Source organism: Mycteria americana, chromosome 1 (assembly GCF_035582795.1).
Source record: "Mycteria americana isolate JAX WOST 10 ecotype Jacksonville Zoo and Gardens chromosome 1, USCA_MyAme_1.0, whole genome shotgun sequence".
Classification (NCBI taxonomy): domain Eukaryota; kingdom Metazoa; phylum Chordata; class Aves; order Ciconiiformes; family Ciconiidae; genus Mycteria; species Mycteria americana.
In genome coordinates, this window is record NC_134365.1 from 63967520 (window position 1) to 63992593 (window position 25074).

Here is a 25074-nt window from a genome sequence, read left to right on the forward strand (position 1 = left end):
TGCACATTTGAGGACCAGAGTTGTTTAATGTATTCATTATCTGTAAAAAGTGGTGGACCAGCAGTGACCTGCTTAAGTGTGCAGATACCACAGACTTGCTTAGGTTAGGCTGCAGGAAAGAGTGAGGAACATTTAAGAGACTTGGTCTAGATTACAGACAACCTTATGCCAGATCAATGCAGTACTGAAAGGCAGTAAACATTGGAAGAGGAAAGGCGAACAATTTCTACATAATTCTATGTCCTAAATTAACTGCAGCTCCTCTGGAGAAAGGACTGTGTGTCTCAGAGGATCTCCCAGATAAAACATCTGTTGAAATGCTTCATGTCACTCCAAAAGCAAACAAAATATTAGGCTCAGGGAAGACTGGAACGTGAAAGCATTCTGCAAATAGTGTAAAATAAGTCTGGGGAATATCCTGGTGTTTAACTGTTTCTAGGTCTGTTCAGCCTATCTCCAAGCAGTCGTGTCAGGCAGAGGAGCTGTAGGGCCAGGCGGTAGAAGTGGATTGAAACATCCATGGGATGGAACCCTGAGAAGCCAGAAGCTGCTGCAAACAAGGGAGAACAGGGCAGAGATATCAAAATACCTTGTGCTAAAAGAAAGGTGATTCAAATGTTTCTGTCTTCACCTCTAGGCCAATCCATGTGAACATGAAGTGAGAGGTGACAAGTTTAACCTGATGAAGGGAAACGAGGCTTTAAACAACTGAGTTAAGATGCTAGTGAAAGCAGAAGGTTGCCTGTGGAACTCTATGCCACAATGTGTGATTGAAGTCAAGATCTCACCTTGTCTTTAAAAATGGACATGTTTATGTTAAGAAGGAGAGGAGTTCCACGTGTTAGATAAAGGTCTATGTGCAGAAGGATCTATGCATCCATAACTGAGCATATGGAACAATTTCCACCCAATAGAGGTTTGGAAGGCATTTTATCAGTGGACAAGTTGTTTCATTACAGAACTTGTAGCATCCTCCACCAAAATGCCTCGTGTTGGCCATTAGCAGAGTGCCAGCAGGCAGGCAGACCATTGCTCCTCCTGGGGTGACTCCAGCTCTCTCTTACGGATGGCAAAAAGGAGGTGTCTGCTAGCTGAAAATCTGGAAGCTTATGTGGTGTCCGATACCTGTCTTTCTTTTGGTGTCTTAATGACTGCTTAATTAAGTTAACAAGGTCTTTTTGTCTTAGGGCCACTCCCTCTCCATGGAAACATTGCAGTCACGACGCAAAGTCAGGGCTGGGAGAAAGCCACAGCAAATGCTGGCTGTGGTGTGCGTAGGGCACCATATCACTTCGATCTGGCCCTGCTCTCGCAGGGATTCTCATCACTGTTGCAAAATTATCATCTGTTTGGGCCTGAATGGGCAAAGATTACAACTAATGTTTAGGCTTGATTGAGAAATGCAAATACCAGCTTTCAAAAAGGTAAAATAAAATAAAACTATCTCACCACCTCCCCTCCCTACAACAATAGGTCTGGTTTAATATAATGAATGATACTCTGTTTAGTTGCCTTTTATGTGTCTAACTGGTACAGGCACTGGTTCTGTGCTTTTCTTCCCAACAGCAGAGGTGTAAAACTTCTTTTGTGTGTGAAAAAGAAATTCTCTCCTAAGTGCTGCACTCCAGAAGCTGGGGCTTTAAGGAAAACCCACTGGACAGCCAAAGACTCATGAGAAAAAAATTAGAAATTTTGGAATCTCAAATTCTAGGTCATCCCTTCTTGCAGGGGTCCGGAGGTGTTGGCAGCATAAGTGTGGGGGGAGAGGGGAGGAGGTGTGTGCTGCATATGACAGCAGCGCAAGCGATTTTTATGAACAGGGAGGTTTCTACACAATATCACATTGGGAATATCCCACCGATAGCCCACCCCTCTACTCCCTCCACTTGAGTTAGTGGGAGGGATTTGAAGTTCAGACGATGCGTGGCTGAGCTCTCATTAGTGACCAGGGACATTTCGTTCACAGTGTGGAAGGCAGACAGGGAGAGGCAGATGGCTTTGAATGCAGGATTTACATAGTAATGAGATTCAGGTCACCATAGCTGTCTTTTTCTCTCTGCATTTTGTCTAGGTGTCGAGTAGTGTGCAGGGATGACGGAATGGGGAGGAAAGGAGGAAAATTAACCCCTTGTTCCTAGGGAGAGATTGGTGTTAGAATAAAAAGTTTGTCACGATAGGCTAAAGAACAGTGGGGTGTGAGAACAACAAGCACAGATGCAGCTGGAAGGGCTAAGGGTAGCTGCTTTTTAAGTTTCTGGCATGTTTTCTGTGGGAAAGGCACAAAGCATCCTTGCCTTAAAATCCCAGGATTTCCCATAATTTTTACATTCCGTGTTGCTAGTTGGAGAACAGATAGTTTTTTATCATTACCAGTCAACCCAAAACTGGGGAAGTTTGTGGACTGAGGATGGGGCATAGATTCTTGCTACAGGGCCTTTGCTTGTTTCCTTGGAAAAAATTACCCATTTTGCTTGGTTTCTTGGCTAAAGACTTGTCTTCACATGACTGTGTAATGGCGTGATTAAAACATAATATTTTCCACTGCAATTGCTAATTCTTAGTATGATCTCACTAGTGTCAGATCTTATCCTGATGACAGATGGGAAACTGGGAACCATGGGCCCTATTTCCAGCTCTGGATGGTAGCACTTGATTTGCTCAATAGTCAACCCCAGGCATTCCCAAAATATGCATCATGGCCTGAGAAATCCCAAGGCTGTTTTTAAAATGATGAAAATTTTAAAGCAATGCATGTTTCTTTCTTTTATCTGTCTTCTGCTTTTTTTCTTTTTTTATAGTTAGAGAAGTATGGGAAAGTAAGTTTTTCTTTCTGTTGTACATCACCTGACTCCAGAAGCCGGGGCTTTAGAAGAAAGTGTTGCAAGATCTGCAAGAAGAGCAGGAGAGAAGCCTTAGGGGATCCCTGTGTAAAATAGGAACTATGGCACTTAACGGCATGTGGAAGTCTGGGCCGAGGTAGGGAAAGTAAGGAAGGTGTTTGTGTGCAGAGGTGGGTTTTATATAAGGTTTTCAGTATTTGTAAGGTACTTTTGATTCTTCCACTGTCGTGGTTTAACCCCTGCCGGCAACTAAGCCCCACACAGCCGCTCGCTTGCTCCCCCTTGGTGGGATGGGGGAGAGAATCGGAAGGGTAAAAGTGAGAACACTCGTGGGTTGAGATAAAGACAGTTTAATAGGGAAAGCAAAAGCCACGCACACAAGCAAAGCAAAACAAGGAATTCATTCACTGCTTCCCATGGGCAGGCAGGTGTTCAGCCATCTCCAGGAAAGCAGGGCTCCATCACGCCTAATGGTTACTTGGGAAGACAAACGGCATCACTCTGAATGTGCCCCCCTTCCTTCTTCTTCCCCCAGCTTTATATGCTGAGCATGACATTGTATGGTGTGGAATAGCCCTTTGGTCAGCTGGGGTCGGCTGTCCCAGCTGTGCCCCCTCCCAGCTTCTTGTGCACCTGGCAGAGCATGGGAAGCTGAAAAGTCCTTGATTTAGTATAAGCGCAACTTAGCAACAACTAAAACATCTCTGTATTATCAACACTTTTTTCAGCACAAATCCAAAACACAGCCCCATACTAGCTACTATAAAGAAAATTAACTCTATCCCAGCCAAAACCAGCACATCCACATAGAAGCTGCTTTTGAAATGCAAAGCATTTGGGGCGCTAAGGGGAGGATTCATCTTGTCTCACCTTGGCCACTGGAGTTTAGGGAGCTTGTCTAGCCTCAGTGAAGAAAGATTCAAACCATCCCAAGACAGGGGGACCAATCCCCCTTGGGGGGGGCGGTGTGTCTCTCCATTGACTGCATGGTCTGCACAGTACCTAGCTAAGATTTGGCACCAGCTTCTACCTGGCTGAAAGGTGAAATGACCCTCACCTTAAGGTCCTGTGGAAGTCTGAGCTGAGGCTGATCTTGCTTATTTGGGCATCTCCTCCATGTCCTGGCTGGGGATCCTCCTGGAGAGCTGAAGTAAAGCTTTTACCTTGTCCTCTCCTTCCTCAGCAGGGCTAGCACCAAAACTCACTGAGCAGAGGTGCCTCAGTGGGCATCTCCTGAAGGCAGCAGTAAATGCACAGGGGGAGCGCCGCCGCATTTTGGCTGTTTGGGCTGGAGGAGAAGAGGAAATCTAATCAGGCACCTGGGATAGACTGGGAAGTGAAGGCTTCTTGGCTACTTCCTCCTGAGGAAAAGGCTTAGGTCTAATAGGTCTGATTACATTATTTCTCTGTTTTACGGTTACATCTATTTGTTTAAAAAGTCAGTAATCCTTTTATACCAGTCCTGTAATGATTATTTAATGTCTGGCTGTTTGTGAAGCCCGTCGAGCTGCGTGAATGGAGGATGCTTCACCGCGGGGAGTCCACGCAGTTCCTCCACAGGATGGCAAGCTGGGCCGAGAACCTCGAGTGGGGGCCTTAACTGGGTGGCCTTGAATGCACAACGTTGGTTTTGTCCTTCATTTTCCCACCTGCCAAATGAAAATAACGGTAGTTCTCTCCTTTGCAAACTGCTGCAAAACGTAGGACTGTCTCTTGGCGAAGTGCTACCAGAGGACTCTTCTGCAAGGATAAATATTCACCGACTAATGCTTGGTTAGCAGACACTTTGCTGGTGGGCAGTGGGGCCCTCAGCTCCGTAGGAGCAATGACTCTTGTTGGCAGCAGGCAGCTTCGTGAGCATCGCGCTCTGTGTGAGCCTCCCGACGCCAGCTGAGTGGATCTGCTCCCGTTGCTGATGTTTTCTGACCTCTTCCTTTGCAGAGCCCCTGAAATCATCCTCGGTTTACCGTTTTGTGAAGCAATCGATATGTGGTCATTGGGATGTGTCATTGCAGAGCTGTTCTTGGGCTGGCCGTTGTACCCGGGAGCTTCGGAGTATGATCAGGTAGGTACGGACATTGCCCTGGATGCTGGTAACAGCACAGATGTTCGTGGGTTGGAGGTTTTTTGCCTTCTTTTGTCAGAGTGAGCAGATGCCAACTTTTTCTGTTTTGCTAATAGGGGATATGTGATTCTTATCACACACCCCCCCCCCCCCAGTCAACTTTGTCATTATCCACCTGGGATATTAATTCTAGGTAACCAGTGTGCTGTTTGGTACGCTGGCTTTTAAGACCTGACTGCCTAAGTGAAATCTCGATCAAGAGTCAATGCTGCCGTTGACTGGAGAGCTCTGTACATATCTCTCCTCACTGAGCAGAGCAGGCACCCTTTCTCTGCTGTAACAGCAAGTGTTGAATAAAGGTTTATTTGTTAGCAGAAACTGCACGAACTCTGCTGCGTTTCATAACCCCTTTTATGAGGGTGCATATTAAAAGCAATGACAAGAAGGAGAACGTTCACAGTGGTGTAGGTTTCCAGTTAATATAAGCTGTCGTACTTCTCTCCCTGTAGGCTTTTACGCTCCTTTTGTAGTCCTAAAACTGATAGCGCAGTGGCTGCTAGAGCCAGGGCTGCAGAACGCTTTCCATTCCTGTAGTCTTCTTCAGGGTGATCTTAGCTGTCTGCAAATGCGGCCTGAAAAGAGTCTTTTTTCTTTTAGAAAACAAAAACCAAACAAACAAAAAAAAGAGCAGGGTAATAAATAAGTTTTTCATATATGAAAATGTTTCTTTGACTCTTCTTTTGTAACTAGTATTTTTCTAGTCAGAGCTTTAAAGGTGAAATTTGGCAGGGGAAGTAACCACAGTGAAGAGCAGGGCCATTAGTGACTCCAAAGGAAATCAGACGTAGCTGAAAAACTTACAAGCATTTGAAAATCACATACCAAGCATGAAGAGTAGATTTCTTTCTCGTCCCTGCCGCACCCCAAAAGCCATAAAACACACAGCTGAAAAAGAAATCACCGTATCTACCTGCCCAGCTTAACTGCCCAGCACAAGCTTCCTCCAGTGAAGTACACTGAGGGTTCCTGGGGAGCTGGGAAAGGGGTGGGGGCTGATCCTGGCCCCTCGCTGCAGCCCAAGTCACCCTGCAGCACTGCTGCTGGGCTGCGGGCAGGACCCTGCTGCTTCTCAGGTGCACAAGCTCCGATGGACCTAAGGAGCTGTAGAGCCGAGCAAGCCATGCTCAGTGAACCAGGTCCTGCGTGCTTGGAAGTCTTTGAAAACACGGCCGCTTTTTATGCCTTTATTTATTTAAATGTTTTTACCTCTCTCTGTCTCTTCTCTAAAAAACGCTTTCCATTCTTCCCTAGAATTTTCTAGAGTAGATGGCTATTTTTAGCAGTTTTACAGAGTTTGCAGCGATTTTGCAGAGTGAAACGTTCAGGAGTCAGAAGATGCCAAAGTTAAGGTTTCGTGTGGCACCCCAGGCGTGTGTGAGATTGGTCTCTAATTGCATAATCACAGACCCTTTTCTCCTTTGAATAAATAAATTAAAGTCTGAGATCCTGGAAACACATGTGTAGCATCTTTCAGCTGTGTGAGTGCCAGTGAGGTCAGAGTCGTGGAAGTAACCCAAATAACAAATGAAGTCATGTAGGCAATAGAGATGAAGTACTTTACATACCATGAGGGTGTCAGTTCATTTGAGTGTATATTTCATCTAAGTTCAAAGACAGTCACTTCATAGTCCTCCGTTTTGAACTTCAAACTGTTCCTAGGAAAGGCTGTGCGCTCAGCTGGGGGAAAAAACAGCAAAAGTTAGACCGCAAATATCAAATTGTTGAAATTACCTCCTGGAGAGGAGAGTGTGACACAAAAAGGTGCAAAGCAGTGAAACACCCCATTGAAATCTCTGTGTGGGTCTTCCTCTTTGACCTCTAAAACCTAGGGATTTTCCTCCCTTTGTCCACAGGCTTTGTGGGAGCATACCGTAAGGGTGAGTTTCCAGTAATGTATGTGATAAATGGAGGGATGCCGTATGGGAATTCTCTTTCCTCTCATTCCTTGCACTGGGGTTTTTTTTTTGTGAGGTCTAACTACATGCTACATTTTCTCTTTCTTTCTTTGTTCTGTTGTTTTAAATGCCTCCTGCCCTCCTTCAGGGAAGACCTCCAGAGATCTTCACAGGATGAACAGTGACCTCTCATCCTTCTCTTACAGATTCGCTATATTTCACAGACGCAGGGCTTACCAGCAGAGTATTTGTTAAGTGCAGGGACAAAGACTACAAGGTTTTTCAACAGGGATACAGATTCACCATATCCTTTGTGGAGGCTGAAGGTAGGAAGACGTTCCCTTGTTTCTTTTACCTTGCAGTTGGTGGCTGGAACCGAGGAGACATTCAGGTCACCTCAGAGCCTAGGTCTCTGCTTTTTGCAATGCAGCACAGGCATTGGAGTGGGTATAGCCCAAGATAAAACTGCCATCCCCAAAGTCTGCAGCCCTTAGCCCACCTTCTTGGCACTGCTTTGTGGGAAACAAGTCTGGAATTTACCTGGAGATCTCCCTCTAAGTAGTCAATGAATTGATGTGTAGTTTAAATGAAACTTGCCCTGGGCAGACTTTGCTCTAATATATGATGCATTGGGGCTAAAAAGAAAAGAAAGCTTTTTAATTCTGACAATCAAAACTGCTAGCAATGCAAGTGAGCCCTGAGTCTCTTGTACCAGCGTGTTTGGCTGCATTCAGTCCCCAAAGAGAGAGGCCAGTGGGCTTCTGGCTGTAAGCATGGGATGCTGAGCCTTATGCTGGGGTGATGTGAGAGACCTTTGGGACTCCCACCATAGTTGGGAGGATCCTCTGAAGTGAAAAAGAAGAGATAAATCACCTTGTGACACAAAGCTGTCATATAACCGTAGCAGAAATAGCGTAAATGTTATCTGGTCAGGCAAGAGAGACACAGTGGTCTCTGATGAGGGCAGGATAAGGCACAAGCTGGAAGTGGCACATAACCCGCAGCTGATTGCAGGGCAGTTCTGGTCAATGCCTGTCTCCTGTTTTGAGCAGACGCCAGATGATCATGAGGCAGAGACGGGGATTAAGTCGAAGGAAGCAAGAAAGTATATTTTCAACTGTTTGGATGATATGGCACAGGTAAGAGCATTGGTGAGTAACCAGCAAGACTGCCTCACATGGTTTCGGGCAACGCTAACAAAGGGGAACTACATGATTTCTCTGTGGATCCTATTCTTGTGCCAGGTCCTGAGAAATACCAGGATTATGCCTACCAAATCAGCTCGTTATGTGCTGCTTTGTAGGAGAAAATGCACGTAGGGGCGTGTGGGCTCAATGTGCTGTAGTAAAGCAGCCTTGGAAAATGGCTAAGTTACATCTCTGACTGTGAAAATCCTGCGTTTTCTCTTGTCTCTCCAGTGCTCCTCCGTGCAACCACTGGCAAGTCACTTACTTCTCTGTGCTTTAATATTTCCATTTGTAAAATGGTTACATTGGAAATAATTACCGTGGCTGCAGAAGAGTGAGCTCTCTGTAAAACGTGGCTATCTGGGGAAACGGGGAGTACTAATTCACTGTGTTGATTCCGTGTGGTTGTGAAAGTTAATTCCAGCATAACCACTCCTGCGACTGGAGTTTGTGCTAGCAAACAAACCAGCACACAAAACTGGCACAACACTAGCACAAACTGGAGTTTGTGCAAGCAAAGTCTAGACGTTGTAGCATTCGCAAGCAAACATGCAGAAATGGAGGACTGTGTAAATGGATGAAATAACATAAAGGGTTTTTTTTCCTGGCACCTGATACATGAATGGGATGTTTCCTATAAGCCTACTGACAATTTTTATTTATTTTGTATATCTTTTTTTGCTCGCAGGACACATAGTTAAGTATCTGATATCACAATCCTTTATATGATAAATATACTGATTATCAGAGCTTGCCTGCTACCACATGGAAGCTGTTCATCTTCAGTGGAGGGTGACTAAGTGTTTCATTAGCCATTGACCCAAGCGAGCTGAACACTTAACAGTCTGTCTAGAGATCTGACATACACAAGCCAGATGACTAGCCACCACAGAGTCTGCCCTGTGACTTCAGCAGCTACCCCTTTAGACAGGGAAGCTTGCAGGGCATATACTCCAACGAGGAGTAAACACAGTTTGCTGGAGACCTGACCATCTGCTCTTTCCCTTTAGCGCTCACCCTTGTCCTTTCTCCTTTAGGTGAACATGACAACAGATTTGGAAGGCAGTGATATGTTGGTGGAAAAGGCAGACCGGCGGGAGTTCATAGATCTGTTAAAGAAGATGTTGACGATAGATGCAGATAAGAGAATAACACCCATTGAAACTCTGAACCACCCTTTTGTCACCATGACGCACTTGCTCGATTTCCCTCATAGCACACAGTACGTGGCTTTTGTTTCCCTTGGGTTTTGAATTGAGGGGTAAAGAGGAGAGCTGGTTGTGGTAGAGACCAAATGTATCTGAGGGCCATTATTAAGACGCTTAAGCCTTAAGTTTTAATCTTTTTTTGGTTAAAAAAAAGAGGATTGCCAACTCTTAAGGTTGCAAAAATTGTGTTGTAGGTGCTTGGCATTTAAAACGCTGCAGTGTGTGCTACATTCATTATGTAAATATTCAATAATTACATATGTTTGCATTAAAATGCAGAAGAAATTATGCAATTACTGCTGAAAGTATCGGTATATCTCAAAGTAATACAGTCCTGATTGTTACTGCAGTAATCAGCCTTATCTGCGGTGGGGAGCCAGCCCTTCTTCCCAGAACCTTCCCATCTTGCAGGGGTCAATTTGGGTCTGTTTGCTTATTAAGGGAAGAGCTTTTTCTGCAGCAGGCTGCTTTACAGGCGCAGGCAACAGGACAAGGAGTTCAGTTTTCAGCTTTGTTGTTGCCTGCCTATGTACCACTCTCTGACCTCAGCTGACACGTTGTGGAATGGAGATGGACTCCACTGCCCTATGGAGATGTGAAGAGGTGTCCTGCCTTCACGCCTGACTCCCCCTTCGCCTAAGGCTACATCACAGAGCGCAGCAGCCTGAAACGCAGGAAACCTGCCTGCAGCACGTTGCTGTTGTCCCCTGGGGAGTTCACATAGGGCCAGGCTTCTCAGGTGCAAGTGAAGGCAAACACGTAGTGGGAGTTTTCCAAAGCCTTCAAGACACCTAGCTTGGAACGTCCTGCTCTACAGCACTTTGCAGTTCAGGGTGCTTTTGCGGGCTGTCCCTTCGCCTCATCGGGAGAACAGAGTTACTGGCACGGCACTGTACTTCACTGGGTGCCATGTGCATGGGTGTTTAAAGGCTGTGAGGAGCTCAGGGATGAAATAAAGGGGACTGCTTAAAAAGCCATAGAGTATGTTTGTGTGGGTGCTGCAGAGCAACAGGTTACTGTGTGGCACCTGTCCTGCCCGTATGTGTGCTCTTACCTGCAGTCTCTCAAGTTCATTTAAGGTAGTTTTCCCTCTGTGAAGGAGCTTTAGCTGCCTTTTTGTTACATTTATCACAAGATAAGAGCAGCTGCTTACCAGAAGGTAGTGGGTACATGACCTGTGTAGACCCAGACTTACCCTGCACAGCCATCTTTGAGCATTGTTATCTATAAGTAGATAGTAAGTGATAAATGTAATGAAAACAAAATGTGAGATTGTTGTGCTGAACAGAGAGAAAGTAAGTTTCATATAAAAACATCCATAAATTAAAAAATGACAGTGTTTTCGAACAGTGTTAGCATCATATACAAAAGTCTCTTAATTTGCAACAGCCCTTCTTAATGTGCAACAGCTGATTGTGTAAGAGGAGAGATTTGTGGCATAGTGCATTGCTATCAGAAATCTTTCCGCTAACGCAGCAGACCATAATCACATCTTCATTTTTGAAGCGCTCACTTGTGGCTGCTCAGGCAAAGCCCCAGAAAGGTTGAAAATATCATTGGGGCCAATAGCAGTGAGAATTGTACCTGAATAAAAAATTCAGCATCAGGTCTCTGAATACGAAATGCTGTGCCAGGCAGGTGCGTAACCCTGCACAGTACCTCTGTGTTGGAAGTGGTGATGGGTAAAGAGAGCAATAAGCTGTAACCAGCGTGGCAAGTTGATGGAAATTTTGTCTGTGATTGCCTGTGGTTTTGAGAATAGAAACTTCAAAGCCTCAAGAGATGCAGGGAGTTGTAATCTCTCTTGAAAGTAAATCAGGCAGCAGAGAAAGTGAGAATATATGGAAGATGTCGCTTCTGGAAGGAATCGCTGCTGTGGCATGCTTCAGAGAGGCTGCAAGTTTGGGAGCCCTGAGAAGGGCTGTTCTGCTTACTTCCAAGCAAACAGCAAAGCGAGTTTAGCTCCCCATTTCACATATTTAACTGCCTGGCTCTTAAATTGTTGGGTACTCCTCAGTCTTTCTGTCCGTTTTGCTCTGTCTCTGTCTTCTTTTTTTTTTTTTTTCCTTTTGTAAAAGTAAAGACAGAGAACACAGTATTACATCAGTAGAGATTATACCTTGTTATATAAAACCATTTGGTAACACACACAGTTTACCATATACAGAATATATACTCTTTCCAGTGCTTTCTGCTTTTTGGAGGGAGAATTATATTCATACTTGACTGGAAAATACAGTCCGATAGTCTTCTCTGTGTATTTGATAAGTGTTTGATTTTTCTGAATGTTCTGCGACTTACAGGTATTTCATAGTTCTTTAAATGAATGCACATAATGCGCAGCTATGCACAGTGTCCTGAGCCTGTCTTGTCTGCAGGTGTTTATGGCACAGATCCAGTTACCAAGATATTACCTGTAAGAGAAGAAAGATGACCATGTGAGTAAGAGACAAGACAGGGATAAAAAGATCTAGGTCCCCTTCCTGACCAATCCTAGGGATCATATGAGCTTGTTCCTTCTGAAGGGACATTCTGTTTCTTAAAAATTAGGTGAGGATGTGTTTACCTCCCCTACCTCTAACAGCTTAGATCATTAAAAAAGAAATTATGCATACAGCTGATTTTTTACAGCTACAGCTGATTTTCACTGCATGGATTTTCTGTTTTTCTGGGTTGGGATAATGGAAATAAAATAAATGCCTTTATCCTTTTTTGGGTTGTGTTTCAGACTCTGAGGTCACATTTGTAAAAACAATTATTATGGAAGAATTGTGGAAAACCTGTATTGGTTTTTAGACCTTGGAAAAATGACTTTTTTTTTAAAATACAGTTTTGTGCAAGATCAGTATGTTGTTATCACTTAAACCTCTGTATGCTTTGGTATCCCAATTCTAAAAATGAAATACCAGCAGTTTCAGGTACCAGACACCTAGAGCACTCTAGCACTGCAGAGAGTATTTCTTCTCCTTTACTGGGGATACAAAATATCATACTTCTCAAAATTTCCATTGCTATATCAATAACATTTAAAGGGAAGTCTGTGTAGAGGAAGAAGCTGTAATCTTTCCCCCCAAGAGATCCAATTCTCAGTCTGAGATAACCTCAGAACTTGATTCCCTCGGGATGTTGATGAATCTGATTTGGCATAACCTTTTGCGATATGAATCGACCCACTGACTGCAAGAGGACAGCTCATGTGCTTTAAGATAAGCATCTGCGGAAGTGTTTAGCCAGACGGGGCAATGTTTTAACCTCTTGGCTGGACTCAGCTCTCAGTGAACTGCTTTTTAAAAGGAACAAGTAGGATTTTTCAGGGTCTCAGTGACCAAGAACAATAAAATTCTTCCTTGCAAAAGACTTGTAAAACTACCTTTAGGCTTACACTGAGGCAGAAAACATGAGTTGTCTTTTCCTCTCAGGCTCAATCATCAGAAAAAACAGTATCTTTCTTTCTTGCTCTCAGTCTCTTTCACTCTTTTAACATAGCCACTTTGTATTTCTTGCCCTGCCACCTGAAGACCGACAGATTTGCTTGCTATCTGTGACTTACATTGCAGTGCTCAGACCCATGGGGACACCCAGGAGTCCCAGAGCAGCCGCTGTCGTCTTGACACCCTTTTGGCCCTCTTCAGTACAGGGTTACTCTGACTCTCACTGGTTAAGAAAGACCTGCATAAAATAGCAAAGGGCTTTAAGAGCCTAGAAAGTGCCAAGCCTGCCATTGAGACCTAATGCAGGGTGACTGTGATGAACCGTTACCTGTGTTGGTCGGTTGGTTGATTTTCTGTCTCTTCCTTGTCCCCCCTTTCCTTACACAGCGTCAAGTCCTGTTTCCAGAACATGGAGATCTGCAAGCGGCGGGTGAATATGTATGACACAGTGAACCAGAGCAAGACGCCATTCATCACCCACGTAGCCCCGAGCACATCGACCAACTTGACCATGACTTTTAACAACCAGCTGAACACAGTCCACAACCAGGTAAGGGCATCGATCAGAAGCAGCCAGTGCTTGAAACGTTTTCGTCAGTAGGGTCTAGAAGATGAAAAGCAAAGTAGCATCCCATTTAACCTGCCTGAAAAAAGATGGTACTTTTTTACTCCCCTTCCTCCGCTCTTCCTCATTCTCTTTTCTTCAGGCAAGCAGTAATCTTGTGACATTTTGTGCGACGGTGAAATGTTGCCCTCATTGTTTATTTTGTTGTTGGGGGTGATAAATCCTGCTTACTTGGGAAGTTGCTATGGGGAAAAGCTCATTAGTCCCTTAATGCAGCAAGCAGGACTGCACTCCCTGGGTCAGGCAGAAGTATTTGTGATCTTACAGCACTTGTCAAATTGGCATTGAAGTAAAAAGAATTTAAACCCTTCTGTAACAGACACAGCACTGTAACCGATCAACAGGAAAGAAGAGTTTAGTGGTAATGTTTATTCTGATCTCTCATTGGTTTTACTCCAGGTGCCACAGTTGACGTGGGGACCCTGTGCATGTACCCCAGCTCCGAAAACATTGCACTCTACACTGCTGGGCTCTGGCTTTTTAATCATGCTTTGGACGCTTGTATTAGTTTTACATGCCCCAGTGCTGGGGGGTGCTGGGCTGACAAATTTATGTGACTAGCAGGCTAAGTTGTTTACTGCGGTACTGTATTACAACAGTGAAAGGAAACTCTCCAGGGACAGCATTCTAGGAGACTGAAGCTCAAGAAATAGCTACTGTCTTTTAAGCCTGTTGGGAAGAAGCTGCTCAAGATTCACTCTAGAGATTGCAGGTGGCACTGCGGAAATGGTGCTTGGAAAGAAAGGGAGCTAAAGGATTCTGTGTAGATGTACAGGGTGTTCCTGTGTCACTCAGAAAACTAGACTTCATGACTCAATTCTTGATATACGTGATCACAGAAGGTCTTTTGGAACAATTCTTTAGGAGATGCAGAGAGAGATAGGTCATGGCTTGGTGTGATAGGGTATTAGTTACAAACACTGGTTCCCTTTCTTGGCTGTTTCTGAGATGCTGACTAAAGAAATGCGTGCTACATGCTCCCCTAGGCCCCAGCTGCAGGGCAGAGACACCATTTGTACCACAATTGCTAGTAGGAAATGCAGATTTGCTTTCGTTTCCCCACAACTCACTTGATGTTAAGATCAGTTGCTGGCTGGGGAGGTCCATGGTAATCTCTGAATTCTCATAAAGGGTGTGCGTTGTGAGCAGAACCGGTATCTCCAGTGTTCCTAGAAGAAGTGGTTAGAAGCATTTCCAGGAAGGGTGTTTTAATTTGAACAAGCTCTAAACCTTTCACCGATCTCTTCAACATACCGCTCATCTTGGCTCTCTGGTGCTCCCTGTCTCTGCAAAATATTGGGGCATTGCCTCCTTCCAGTTACGACTCCTGAGATTAGGAGCGTGGGAGCTGTCGTGGTTGCTGCTCGATGTGTTGCACAGGGGAACAGATTGCATTTCTCTGCCTCTGCACAGAGAGGGGAGGAGGAGGAGGAGAAGGAGGAGGAAGAAATGTTTCACCATCGCATCCTTCATGGCTGTGGTTGTGGCTGTGGCAGTGCAGCATGGGTACCCTTCCCAGGCCCAGTGGCAACCAGGGCAGCGTGAAATGCTGAGCCTAATGCCTCCTGCAGCCTTGATCAAAGCCTCATCCTGGGTTCATACGTTCACCATGAGAAAGTGTTGTCTCACCTGTCTCCAGCAGTGATGCTGGTGTGTTTGGATGGAGTGGAAAGGTGGGCTCTGGTCTGGTAGAGCCTAGTTGCCTAGACATGAATGCTAAGGGCATACATTGATAGAGCAGTGGCAGAGCTGTTTAGGGGTTGTTTGTCTGCCACTGTTACAGACTCAGTCCAAATAAAAAACAAATCATCCTAAGATTTCTAGATGTTTTGGAGAACACTGGGCTGATTTTTGTGGTTTTGCAACATCCCTGCTGGAGTTTCTGCTCTGAGAGATTTTAAAGTCAAGCCAAGCAAAGTTTGGACTTTGAAAGTATTATTATTACCTACTGTTATGCCTTCTGATTCCGTCAAATTCAAAACATAATTTAAGAGGCATGTGCTGTCTTAGATACAAAGTAGAGGAAAGGCTGGAATGAGTCTCCCCTCTCAGGATGAGGCTTCACAGGGCATGGAGGTGCTGAGTTTATTTTACCTAAGAAATGTGAGCTGCTTCTAGAGCTATGTGCATGATGAGAGAACAACATGATTTGGGGATAGCAGCATTTCCTGAACCCACCTTCTGTATGCTGCAAATCAGAGCCAGTTGGGCGATAAATGGGCTACAGTTCTGCTTTGGAGAACGCGCTGTGTCACGAGCAGTACACAGCAGCGCTGCATGGCCGGAGGTCCCGTGGCATGGTACAGCTGCATTTACTCAGGCAGATCATGCTCCTTTCCCCGTCGTTGTCCTTACCTCTGTGCTCCTCAGTGTCCTGTTCTACCCCTTGTTTGGTTTCAGTTTGCTGGTTTTTTTGTTTTGGTTTTTTTTTTTTCCTTTATCTTACACTATTTTACTTTTTTATTTTATTTTTGGATTTTGCTTCTTCCAACGTACCCATCTCCCTCATTTTTTGTTTGTTTTTGTTTAATTCCCGTCATTCCTTTAGACCACCAACCTGGCTCCCACCTCTTCCAGTGCCACTATTTCCTTAGCCAACCCCGAGGTCTCCATACTAAATTACCAATCTGCACTCTACCAGCCCTCAGCGGCGTCCATGGCTGCGGTGGCCCAGCGGAGCATGCCCCTGCAGACAGGAACAGCGCAGATCTGTGCCCGGCCCGACCCCTTCCAGCAAGCTCTCATCGTCTGCCCACCAGGCTTCCAAGGTAAGTAACAGCCTCGCCAAGTCTTGGCCAGTCGCTTCTCCCTCCCCGCTGCTGTTTCATCTAGCTCTTAGTGGAAACAAGCTTCCTTAGTGCAGATCCTGTTTACAGGCCAGCAGTTTTTCTACCGTAAGAGCAATGAGGTTGTTGCAGAAGGAAATGTTTGCAGCAGCGGAGGATCTTGCAGGCGCCTCCAACATCATGGGCTGGAGTTGGCTGGTCTAAAACAATGGGGCAGGCACTGAGAAGGGGTTGGGGGAGAATATGTGATATTTGTCATCCTTTGCCCTGAACAGAGTTTAAGGCTCTTCTGCCTCGCTTTAGTAAACTTGAAAACTTGCCCCCACGACAATGATAAATCAGTATATAAATAACGGGTTCATCACTTCTCAGTGATTCAGTTGTTAAAAGGGGGACTCAGGAGGTTAATGCAGCAGGGAGTGTGGAGATGAGGGTTTGCCCCCAGAACAGATGCTCATGACTGTTTATCAGTACGATTCCTTCAGCTCCAGCCCTGCTGCAAACAGCTCGGCCTGTGTATACCAGTGGCAGGTACCATTGTTAGACAGCTTAGGTGATGATGATCAGATTTAGCCACTTCTCTTGACCTTACATGCTGTAGCAATTTGGAAAAACTAGCCAGGTTATCTGTAGGAAGTGGTCTAAACAGACCTCAGTTCAGCTGGTGCAACTTCTGCTCTTCATTTCTACAAGCCTGTCTGTGCAGCAGTCTCTAGGCACTTGTTAAATGTTCTGCAAGATTATCAAAGCTCTTTTGAACTAGGGGAGTTTAGCTAGACCTCTTCTACATCGTTAAAATGCATCTCAAGGGTTTGACTTCAGAAATGTATTGCTAGAATATGTAAGCTAACATCTTCCGCTTGCTGTTTTGAGAAAGCTCTAAAGCAGAGGAGGTAGCACAGGCTTGTCACGCACTAAAGTGGTGGAGAGGGAAGTTTCCTCCATCTCAGTTAGGCTAATGTGTGGCTGAGTCAGCAGTGGTTGGAGTTTGGGGTGTGCTAGATTACACAGTCAAATCAGAGCCTTTTAAATATGAGTCCTGAGAAGCTGTGCAAGAGAAAATCACCTATTCCCATCAAGGCTGAGTGAGTGTACAGTTCTGGATTCCCATCACACTGTCCCACTTGGGTCATGAGAGAGCATTCTCACATAGCAATGGCTTTTGGCTGGCAAGGACTATTTTCTGTTGTCAAACCAGAGAACATGGGGGAAGAGAAGCCATTCCCTCCCCTGTCTTCCTTTTCTCCCTGTACAGGTTGTATTGAGATGTTTCCCATGGATTCGAGGTACCCTAAAAATATGAACTCAGTTAATCCCTTAACGTCTTTGAAAATGTCTTTTCTGCACCCTTATGCATGTTATCATGTTCGTCAACATATAATGGACATCTTTGGGCTGGGGTGGAATACGTGGGACTCCAAGAGCCCGATTTTTCAGAGGGACTGAATGCTGCAGTTGGACATCAGCGAGTGCCCTTAGACACCTCTGAAAACCAGACCCCCGTTCCTAGCAATGCTGTTGATGGCTAATGCTGTACCTTCTGTGCTGGTGGAACAGGGTTACAAGCCTCCCCTTCGAAGCATGCTGGGTATTCAGTTCGGATGGAGAACGCCGTTCCCATTGTCACTCAGGCTCCTGGGGCCCAGCCTCTTCAGATCCAGCCAGGACTCCTTGCACAGGTAAGGAGCTCTGAAGACACCAAGCTCCGCAGGTATTTTTTGTGTTGTTTAGCTCTTGGAGGCTGAGGAGAGTAGCTTTCTCTGAGGGCCTTCCATGGTGCAGTTTGGAGACTTGGGCAGCCGTATAAGGGTCTCCAGCTTTCTCCAAAATGTCCAAACCTCCCCCAGTTCATTGTTCAGCTCAAAGGCTATGTCAGAGTTGCAAAAGTCTCTGGAAAGACCTTCTTTCCTTTTGCTTCTCCACTGGAATCAGTGCGAAGCCTCAGGGGAAGCTGTGTCAGGCCTCTGCTCAGGAGGAACTGGTAATAACCTTCCTGCATCCTCCTGAACTCGCGGTCTCAGTGGTAGTTTGTGGCCAGGAGTTGCGCTGGTGAATTGCATGCTGCCGATAAATATCTTTCATGCTTTAAGTTTGCACCCTTCCGTTTTATGACCTGCCCCTCTGCTCTTAAGTTATGAGAGAGATTTAGGGGGCAGAGGCAAGGGCCCCACAGCCAAGGAGCTCTCCTTGTCAGCAGCACTTGTTGGCACAATTGTCTGAAATGCCCTCACAGGAAAAGCATGGTTCCTCCCAGGAAAAAAACCAAACAGGAATGGGTACCACCGATCACATGCACATCCTCAAGGGGAAACCCAGCTCCTCAAAAAGGAGGAGCAGTTCATTCCTCCTTGTGCTACCTTCAGTGAATCAGGCCCTACTGGTTCTCAGCTGGTGCCATGGTACCTCTGCCAATATCAAGCAAGTTTCTGGCAGCAAAAAAAAAAAGCACCTAGTACACTTAATACTAAGTTGTGCAGCCTGGAAAAGATGACCTGCAACTCAAAAATGTGTGCCTCTGACTCAGGACTGGTTGATCTGCCATGGTTTCATTAATGCCAGCACGTTCATAGGCAGTCAAGTACCAGCAGACTTCAGGGTTTATGCTGGTGCATTGCATTGCCAGGGTGAGACTGTTGGTGCAATTGCCCTTCTTTGCCGGCTGCCAGTCGCGCTTATCTGGTGAAGACGGATCGAAACACAACTTGCAGCCTGTGTGATTTCCATTAGCTAACATGCCCTGCCCCTTCCCAATAGCAGAGTCTTTGTTAGAGGGCTGTCTGAAACATCAGACCTATCTCTGTTGCAGCCTGTCGTAACAACCTACGTGGGCCAGCTCTCTTGTTTGGTAGGAAAGGAGAGCCCAAGAGGCCGGGGAAACAAAAACAATGGCAAAGCAAGAAGCAGTCTGTCCAGGCACGGTTGCAGGCACCTATTGCTTGTGCAAGAAGTCAGCCAAGGCAGTGGGTGAAGGAGGTGACAGAGCTTTGCATGCCCCCGCCATTCTGCCCAGGCCTCCTGAGGTGTGCTGTTGCATGGGGCTTGAAGGGGTGAGGGTCAGGTCTGAAGCATCCCAAAGACAGCAGATCCTGAGACCTGCAGCCCCTTCTTTCTTCTTGAGGTGGCCTTGTTGGGGTCATGGCGCAGTCTGTGGGAGGGCGGGAGTGTTCAGAAGAACCTTTGCTACCAATTTCTGTGCTGCCCCTGCTACATGAACTCCCATTTCATGGGCTGCCCCTGTCATATTTTCTATTGACATTTTGTTCACTGTCACTTCCACAAGGGAATTTAAGCTCTTTCTGAGAAACACTCCTCGCTTGCATAGATTTTTAATTTTTGATTTAATAAAAGAGAGGCAGTCTGCCTGTTGATATATCTGTCTGTCTCACGTGATGAGAAATGCTCGCTGCCACTCTGATGGCAAGGCGCTCTGATTGATGCCGGTGGCATCTGGTGTCCGCGGGCCTCGCTCGGTTCGGGCTGAGCAGCTGGTCTGACAAACAAATCTGTACCCAATTCCAGTTTCCTGAATGGAAAAACACAGCTTCTTTGTAATGCATTGTAGTCACATCTGATCTCCAAGCGGCTGCGTGTGTCTCTTTCAGCAGAGAGCTATTTCTCTCATGCACAGCTGCTTATCTAATGCTCTTCAGACCGGACTGTGCGATTGCTCCCACTATTAGAGGGACTGTCCCCGGCAGAGAGCATAGCGCCTCGGGAACCCACTTCTGTCTTTCCACCCACCTTATTTGTCCCCCTGATCAGGCACGATGCCGCTCCTTGTGCCCCCCGCACCGTGTAGTGCCGTCGAGCTTTCTCCCCTGCCCAGCACGTGGCGCGGGTCGCTGTGCTTGCCCGCTCAGGATGGCCGTGGCTGGCAAAGCCTTACTGCATCCCAGTGCAGCCAGTGTCCAGCTATCCCTGTGCATTTTGTATGAGACTAGCAGTCCCGGAGGAGGGTCGGGAAGGAGCTTCAGGAGCTGGAGGGACCCAGGGCAGAGGCAGTGATGGATTTTGAGCATCATCTCTGGCAGCTGTGTGTCTGCAGCCCGTGGCATAGAGCTAGACAGAGCAAGCGGCCTGCAAGATGCAGAGCCAGTGGCGAAAGTAACTTATTTGTAACTTCTCTGGATCTATTTTCACCCTCTCAAGCAAGTGTGGTCCACATACTGTGTGCACAGACACCAGTGAAAGGAGACTGATCCTGTCGTTACTAATAGGTCTCTGCAGCTTCAGATCTCAAAAGAGACAAAGCTGTACAGTTTTCTGACAGGCTTCCATGATGTGACCCAGAACCTGGATTATTTTATTATATTATACGTATTATATTATTTTTATTATATTATTTATTATATTATAATTCTATATAGTGTTTATTATTATATTTTTATTATATTATATTTTTATTATATTATTTTATTATTATATTATTTATTATATTATACGTTATTCAAGGACCCCTGTCCTTGAATAACGCCCTGAATTCTTGATTTTCTCTCCTTTTAACTCCTTCCCAACCACACTTCTTCCCACGGAGGTCCTGCCACCGGCTTTCAGAACAAACACGCTTATTCCATTAGTTGTTCTTGCTCTACATCCGAAGCGGGAGCTCCGTCACGCTGGGGGACCCACCACCTCCCGAGCTCAGGGGCCAGTGCGGCGCTCCACCACGGTGGCACAATTTCGCAGTAATGCAATAACTGAGAACAGGCTCCGTCTGCCGGCGCAAGCCTCCCATGTGTGAGCACAGCACAGTGTGCTAGTGGATCAGCCTAGACAAGTCTTATCTGCAGATTAAATGATTCAGTGGTCCTTACCTAATAAGTGAGGAATTTGTGCCTGGACCCTGACACTGCATCTAAATTTATGCACTGCAGTTGGGAAAGGAGCTTAGATTTGTTCAGTTCTCTTCCTGAAAAGGGAGGAAGCCGTTTTCTCTGCAAGTAAATCCAGGTAGTCCCCTGGGACTGACTGCAACAGTAGTTTAGTCTCCTCTTTTAAATCAAAGCGGGGAAAAAAGGGAAAAACAAAAAAGCTTTTTTCCTCCCTGATCTTTCTGCGTCTTTGCCTCCTCCTCCTACCTGCTCCGAGCAGCACCAGTCCGTGGTTGTGGCTCCTTAGATGAAGAGCTCTCGGGAGCCCCGTGACTGTCCGTCCTTTGCAGACGCTGCTGAGAGGCCTCACCGTAGCAGCCTTTTCATCTAACTCAGCAACGTGGAAAATGACAAGACAGTCAACTTTGGAGCAGACCTGGGAAAAGGGTTTTGGGGGGTGGTGGGGTGGTGTTTGGTTTTTTGTTTGGTTGGTTTTTGCTGGGGGATAGGAGAGGATTATGGGGATAGTTAACAGGATTCTTGTGAGGATGATTGGGACAAACGCATGCCTGGAAGAAGCCTCCTCTCTTTAAAATTTAGCCTCCTTAGAGCTATGAGATAACACAATATGGGTCCAATTTAGTGGTGTGTTTTGGGACTAAGGAGGGCTGTAGCCGATACCCCTGCATTGCCCAGCCCAGGCAGTGAGAAGCTGCTGGAGCCGCCTTCAGGCAGCACATAGGAAAGAAAGTTTCCCAAGTCAAAAAACCCATCATCTGACTCGTGTGTGGAGTCACTGGAGCAGGATGACCCGAGTCATGCCTGTGGCAGCGCAGCTGGAGGGACGGTTGCCTAGCAGAGCGATGGCTCAGCTCACAGGGCAGAGATTTCCACCCCTGCAAGGGGGGCACCTGCTCTGAAAAAGCCGGACAGCACATGGAGAGGGCAGGCACGCGATGTGTAGCCGTGCATGTCTCCGCTCTGCTTTGGCTGGGGGGCTCCTGGTGAGCTGGAAGCAGGCGACTGGGCTCCTTGGCTCGCGCAGCAAGATGTTCCTCCTGAGGGGCACTTGGTGACTGATGCGCATTCCCTTTTGGTATCCCCAAATTCACCTTTTTTCCCTCCTCGCAAAAGCCTTGCAGCCCCCTGTTCTGTTTTCTGATCCTTGAAAAGTCCATTCTCCTTTTTAGTCCCTTTAAGTTCCTGAAGTCCTTTAGGTCCTGTTGGGGCAGGAAGGAGAATGGAAAGGCTGTAGGAGGGGGAAAATAACAATGGGACCATAGTGCCCAGCTGATCTGGAGAGTCAAAATTAAAAGGTGCTAAAGAGTTCGATGTTTGGGTTGAAATGCTGACCAGTTTCGATCCCTCCCATTCCCAGTTTAACCTAAAACACAGCTGCTGCTTTGGACGGCAGGGTTTTTTTTTTTCCCCTCCTTTGCGCTCTCTATATTGATAACTTTTACTGCTTTTCCTGTGGTTTCCTAACAGTATTTGTCGTCCATGACTGAAAAGTGGTAAGAGCTAGGCAGTATGACCATGACCATTATTAGGAGCCCCAGCGGAGCATGGACCACCACTCACACTCAGCGTATGATGCCTCTTGTTAAGAAATTGTTTTTCCCTCTGTCCGACAGCAAGCGTGGCCCAGTGGCACTCAGCAGATCCTGCTCCCTCCTGCCTGGCAGCAGCTGACTGGGGTGGCCACCCACACTTCTGTCCAGCACGCGACCGTCATCCCGGAGTCCATGGCGGGCACCCAACCGCTGGCAGACTGGAGGTAAACTGGAGGTGCTTGGAGGCTCCCTGAAGTACCCACCAGTGCTGGAGGAGGCGTGAGAAGAGCTGGGGCGGGAGGGAGGGGGTCCCATGAGTCTGCAGAGCAGGGGGAGAAGGGCAGGAGGCTGCAGCCTGCAACCCCCCTGCCCGAGAGCTACGGGCGGTTCTGCGTTCCCCGTCCTTGAAGCGGAGCGCTGTGCCCACGCTGCTCCCTTCAGTCGCTTCCCTGGGGGAAACGCTCCTTCCTGGTGGGACTGGGAGCCCAACGGGCCCTGGAGGAGGGTGCCTCGGTGAAGGCGGTGGGAGCCTGTGAAAGAGCCTGCTGAAGAGCCGCCGGTTGCATTTTAAACGTGTGCCTGTCTCCCCCCTTTGCAGAAACACCCACGCTCACGGCAGCCATTATAACCCCATCATGCAGCAGCCCGCGCTGTTAGCTAGCCATGTGACTCTCCCCGCAGCCCAGCCCGTCAACGTGGGTGTTGCTCACGTCATGCGCCAGCCGCCCGCCGCCGCCACCTCCGCCAGGAAGAGTAAGCAGCACCAGTCGGCGCCCCGGTGAGTGCGCACGGCTCCTGGCGCTGGCGCTGGTCGTGGCGTCGGTGAGGCAGGAGTCCGTACCTGGGTTGTTCTGAATGCAGCCCTGCAATGCAAGCGTGCTGATGAGGGTGGTATTCGCTGACATCTGTGGGGCAAAATAAAGTTTGTTCCACGGCCTGCGAGTGATTAGATCACGCTTCTTCTGACGGGACTCTTTGCTGTTTCACCTCGTCTGTACCCAGGTCAGGAGAGCAGGGGGTAAGAGGTGGTCAGGTGCATTTTATATCCAGTGAACATCATTTTGCGCAGGAGTTAGCGGCTGGAGGGCATGCAGGATGGGAGACTCAGGCCCTGTTCATACAGCTTGTTATGTCGCTGTGATTACCTGAGGCCTTGTAGTCACCATAATTAAAAATGTAACTATATTCTCAGGTCAGCGTGGCGCGATGCCCCGTTGCCACACTTTTACTTCCCGCACGATCTCGAAGAAGCACTCCTGGGGTGCCGCGTCTGCATTTCCACAGGCTGGTGCACCTCCAGGGGACTGCAGCTTCAGGAGCACGTGCCTGATGTGTGCATACAAGAGCTGCCCTTTCAAAAGCAACAGGATCATGACCTATCTTCTGAGCTTTAATGCTATGCAGAGTGGAGGACTGGGGTGGCTTTAGGCCACCTTCAGGCTCTCTAGCTCCTAACGTGGGTGGTTGGCCCCTATCTTCAACAGTACACACCAGCAACAGATACCTGCACTGGCCTTTTTATAATCATGGCAGCATAAAACAGGGAGCATTTTATAAGGACATCTCATACAGGGGCAGTCCTTATACACCTCAGTCTATCAGCTCTCAGTAGGACCATTTGGCTCTGCAAGGAGGAGACGAGGCTTTGGTCCATACTATGTTATGTGGCACAACTGAAACGATAGGATGATTGCGGTGCCTGTCACAGCCCTGTAATCTTGCCTAGAGGACAAGGCTGTTGACAATGTACGTGCAGCTGTCCTGGGGAAAGTCCTCTGGGCTGTGAAACTAGCACATTTCTTTAAAAAAACCAAAACAGAACAGTGCAGGGGAGAGAACCAAAATGGGTCACCACTTGTGCAGTGGCAAAAACAGAGGAGCCTGTGGTTTTCCTGGGTGACTGGAGTGGGGCCAGAGGAACTCTGAGTTCACAACCAATTTGACTCTAGTTAAGAGGCCACTATTTAAATCCTTCCCATTTATGTGCTCTCTCTACTGTTGCATTTACTTTGGGTGGGCTCCAGCTGTCTTAGTCCATTCGTAATGGAGAGCAGAGGCAGCTACGACCCCAGCAAGCCAGCAAAAGAGAGCACCTGTTGCAACCAGTGCGCCTGTGCGGGGCCGCCCCTCTCCCTTCCCTCTCCAGGGGCAGGGCGGCAGTGTCCAGAAAGAATTGGACACTTTCAGACCAACGGGTTTCTACGGCTTCATTAATTGTTATGCTTTTGTAGCCAAATGAGGAACGTGCTCCTTTGGAGAGGAGGGTACTCCATGCTGCTCATTGGTATTCAAAAAGCACTGCAAATGCTACTGTGCAGCCATTTGTTATGCAAAAGACCCTGTGTAAGTTGGTATAGTGCGATACGTCCATAATGACTTCCTTTTGATGGATGCCACCTATTCCTTTTGTTAGCTTTCGGGCCAAGCTGAACATGCAGCCCAGGCCCCACTGTAGAACAAAATGAGAACTTTGTTTGCTTCCTTTTTTGAATCCGCGAATGTTCTGCGATAGGCAGAAGAATAAAAGTTTAAAAAAAAAAGGAAGAAAGAAAATGTGGGAAATAAATGAGTGAAATGGGCTTTAGTCAGTGTGCTTTGGTAAATATTCCCATC

General features: G+C 46.9%; 1 protein-coding gene across 9 annotated transcripts in view; it reads left to right on the forward strand.

The window, feature by feature from the left end:
- Positions 1-25074, forward strand: part of HIPK2 (homeodomain interacting protein kinase 2) — a 143017-nt gene that overhangs the window by 94351 nt on the left and 23592 nt on the right. For 4 of the 9 annotated variants that reach the window (XR_012775929.1, XR_012775930.1, XM_075503042.1 and 1 more), the window contains exons 3-12: positions 4782-4905; positions 7067-7186; positions 7913-8011; positions 9085-9269; positions 11634-11693; positions 13074-13236; positions 15860-16079; positions 17655-17776; positions 22543-22685; positions 23060-23239. Coding sequence is in view for 7 of the 9 variants with exons in the window: in XM_075503042.1 (XP_075359157.1) it covers positions 4782-4905; positions 7067-7186; positions 7913-8011; positions 9085-9269; positions 11634-11693; positions 13074-13236; positions 15860-16079; positions 17655-17776; positions 22543-22685; positions 23060-23239 (1416 nt within the window). In the remaining 2 variants the exon portion in view is untranslated. The remainder of the gene's footprint in view (positions 1-4781; positions 4906-7066; positions 7187-7912; positions 8012-9084; positions 9270-11633; positions 11694-13073; positions 13237-15859; positions 16080-17654; positions 17777-22542; positions 22686-23059; positions 23240-25074) is intronic. The other 5 variants (XM_075503101.1, XM_075503060.1, XM_075503080.1 and 2 more) reach the window with 5 other exon arrangements.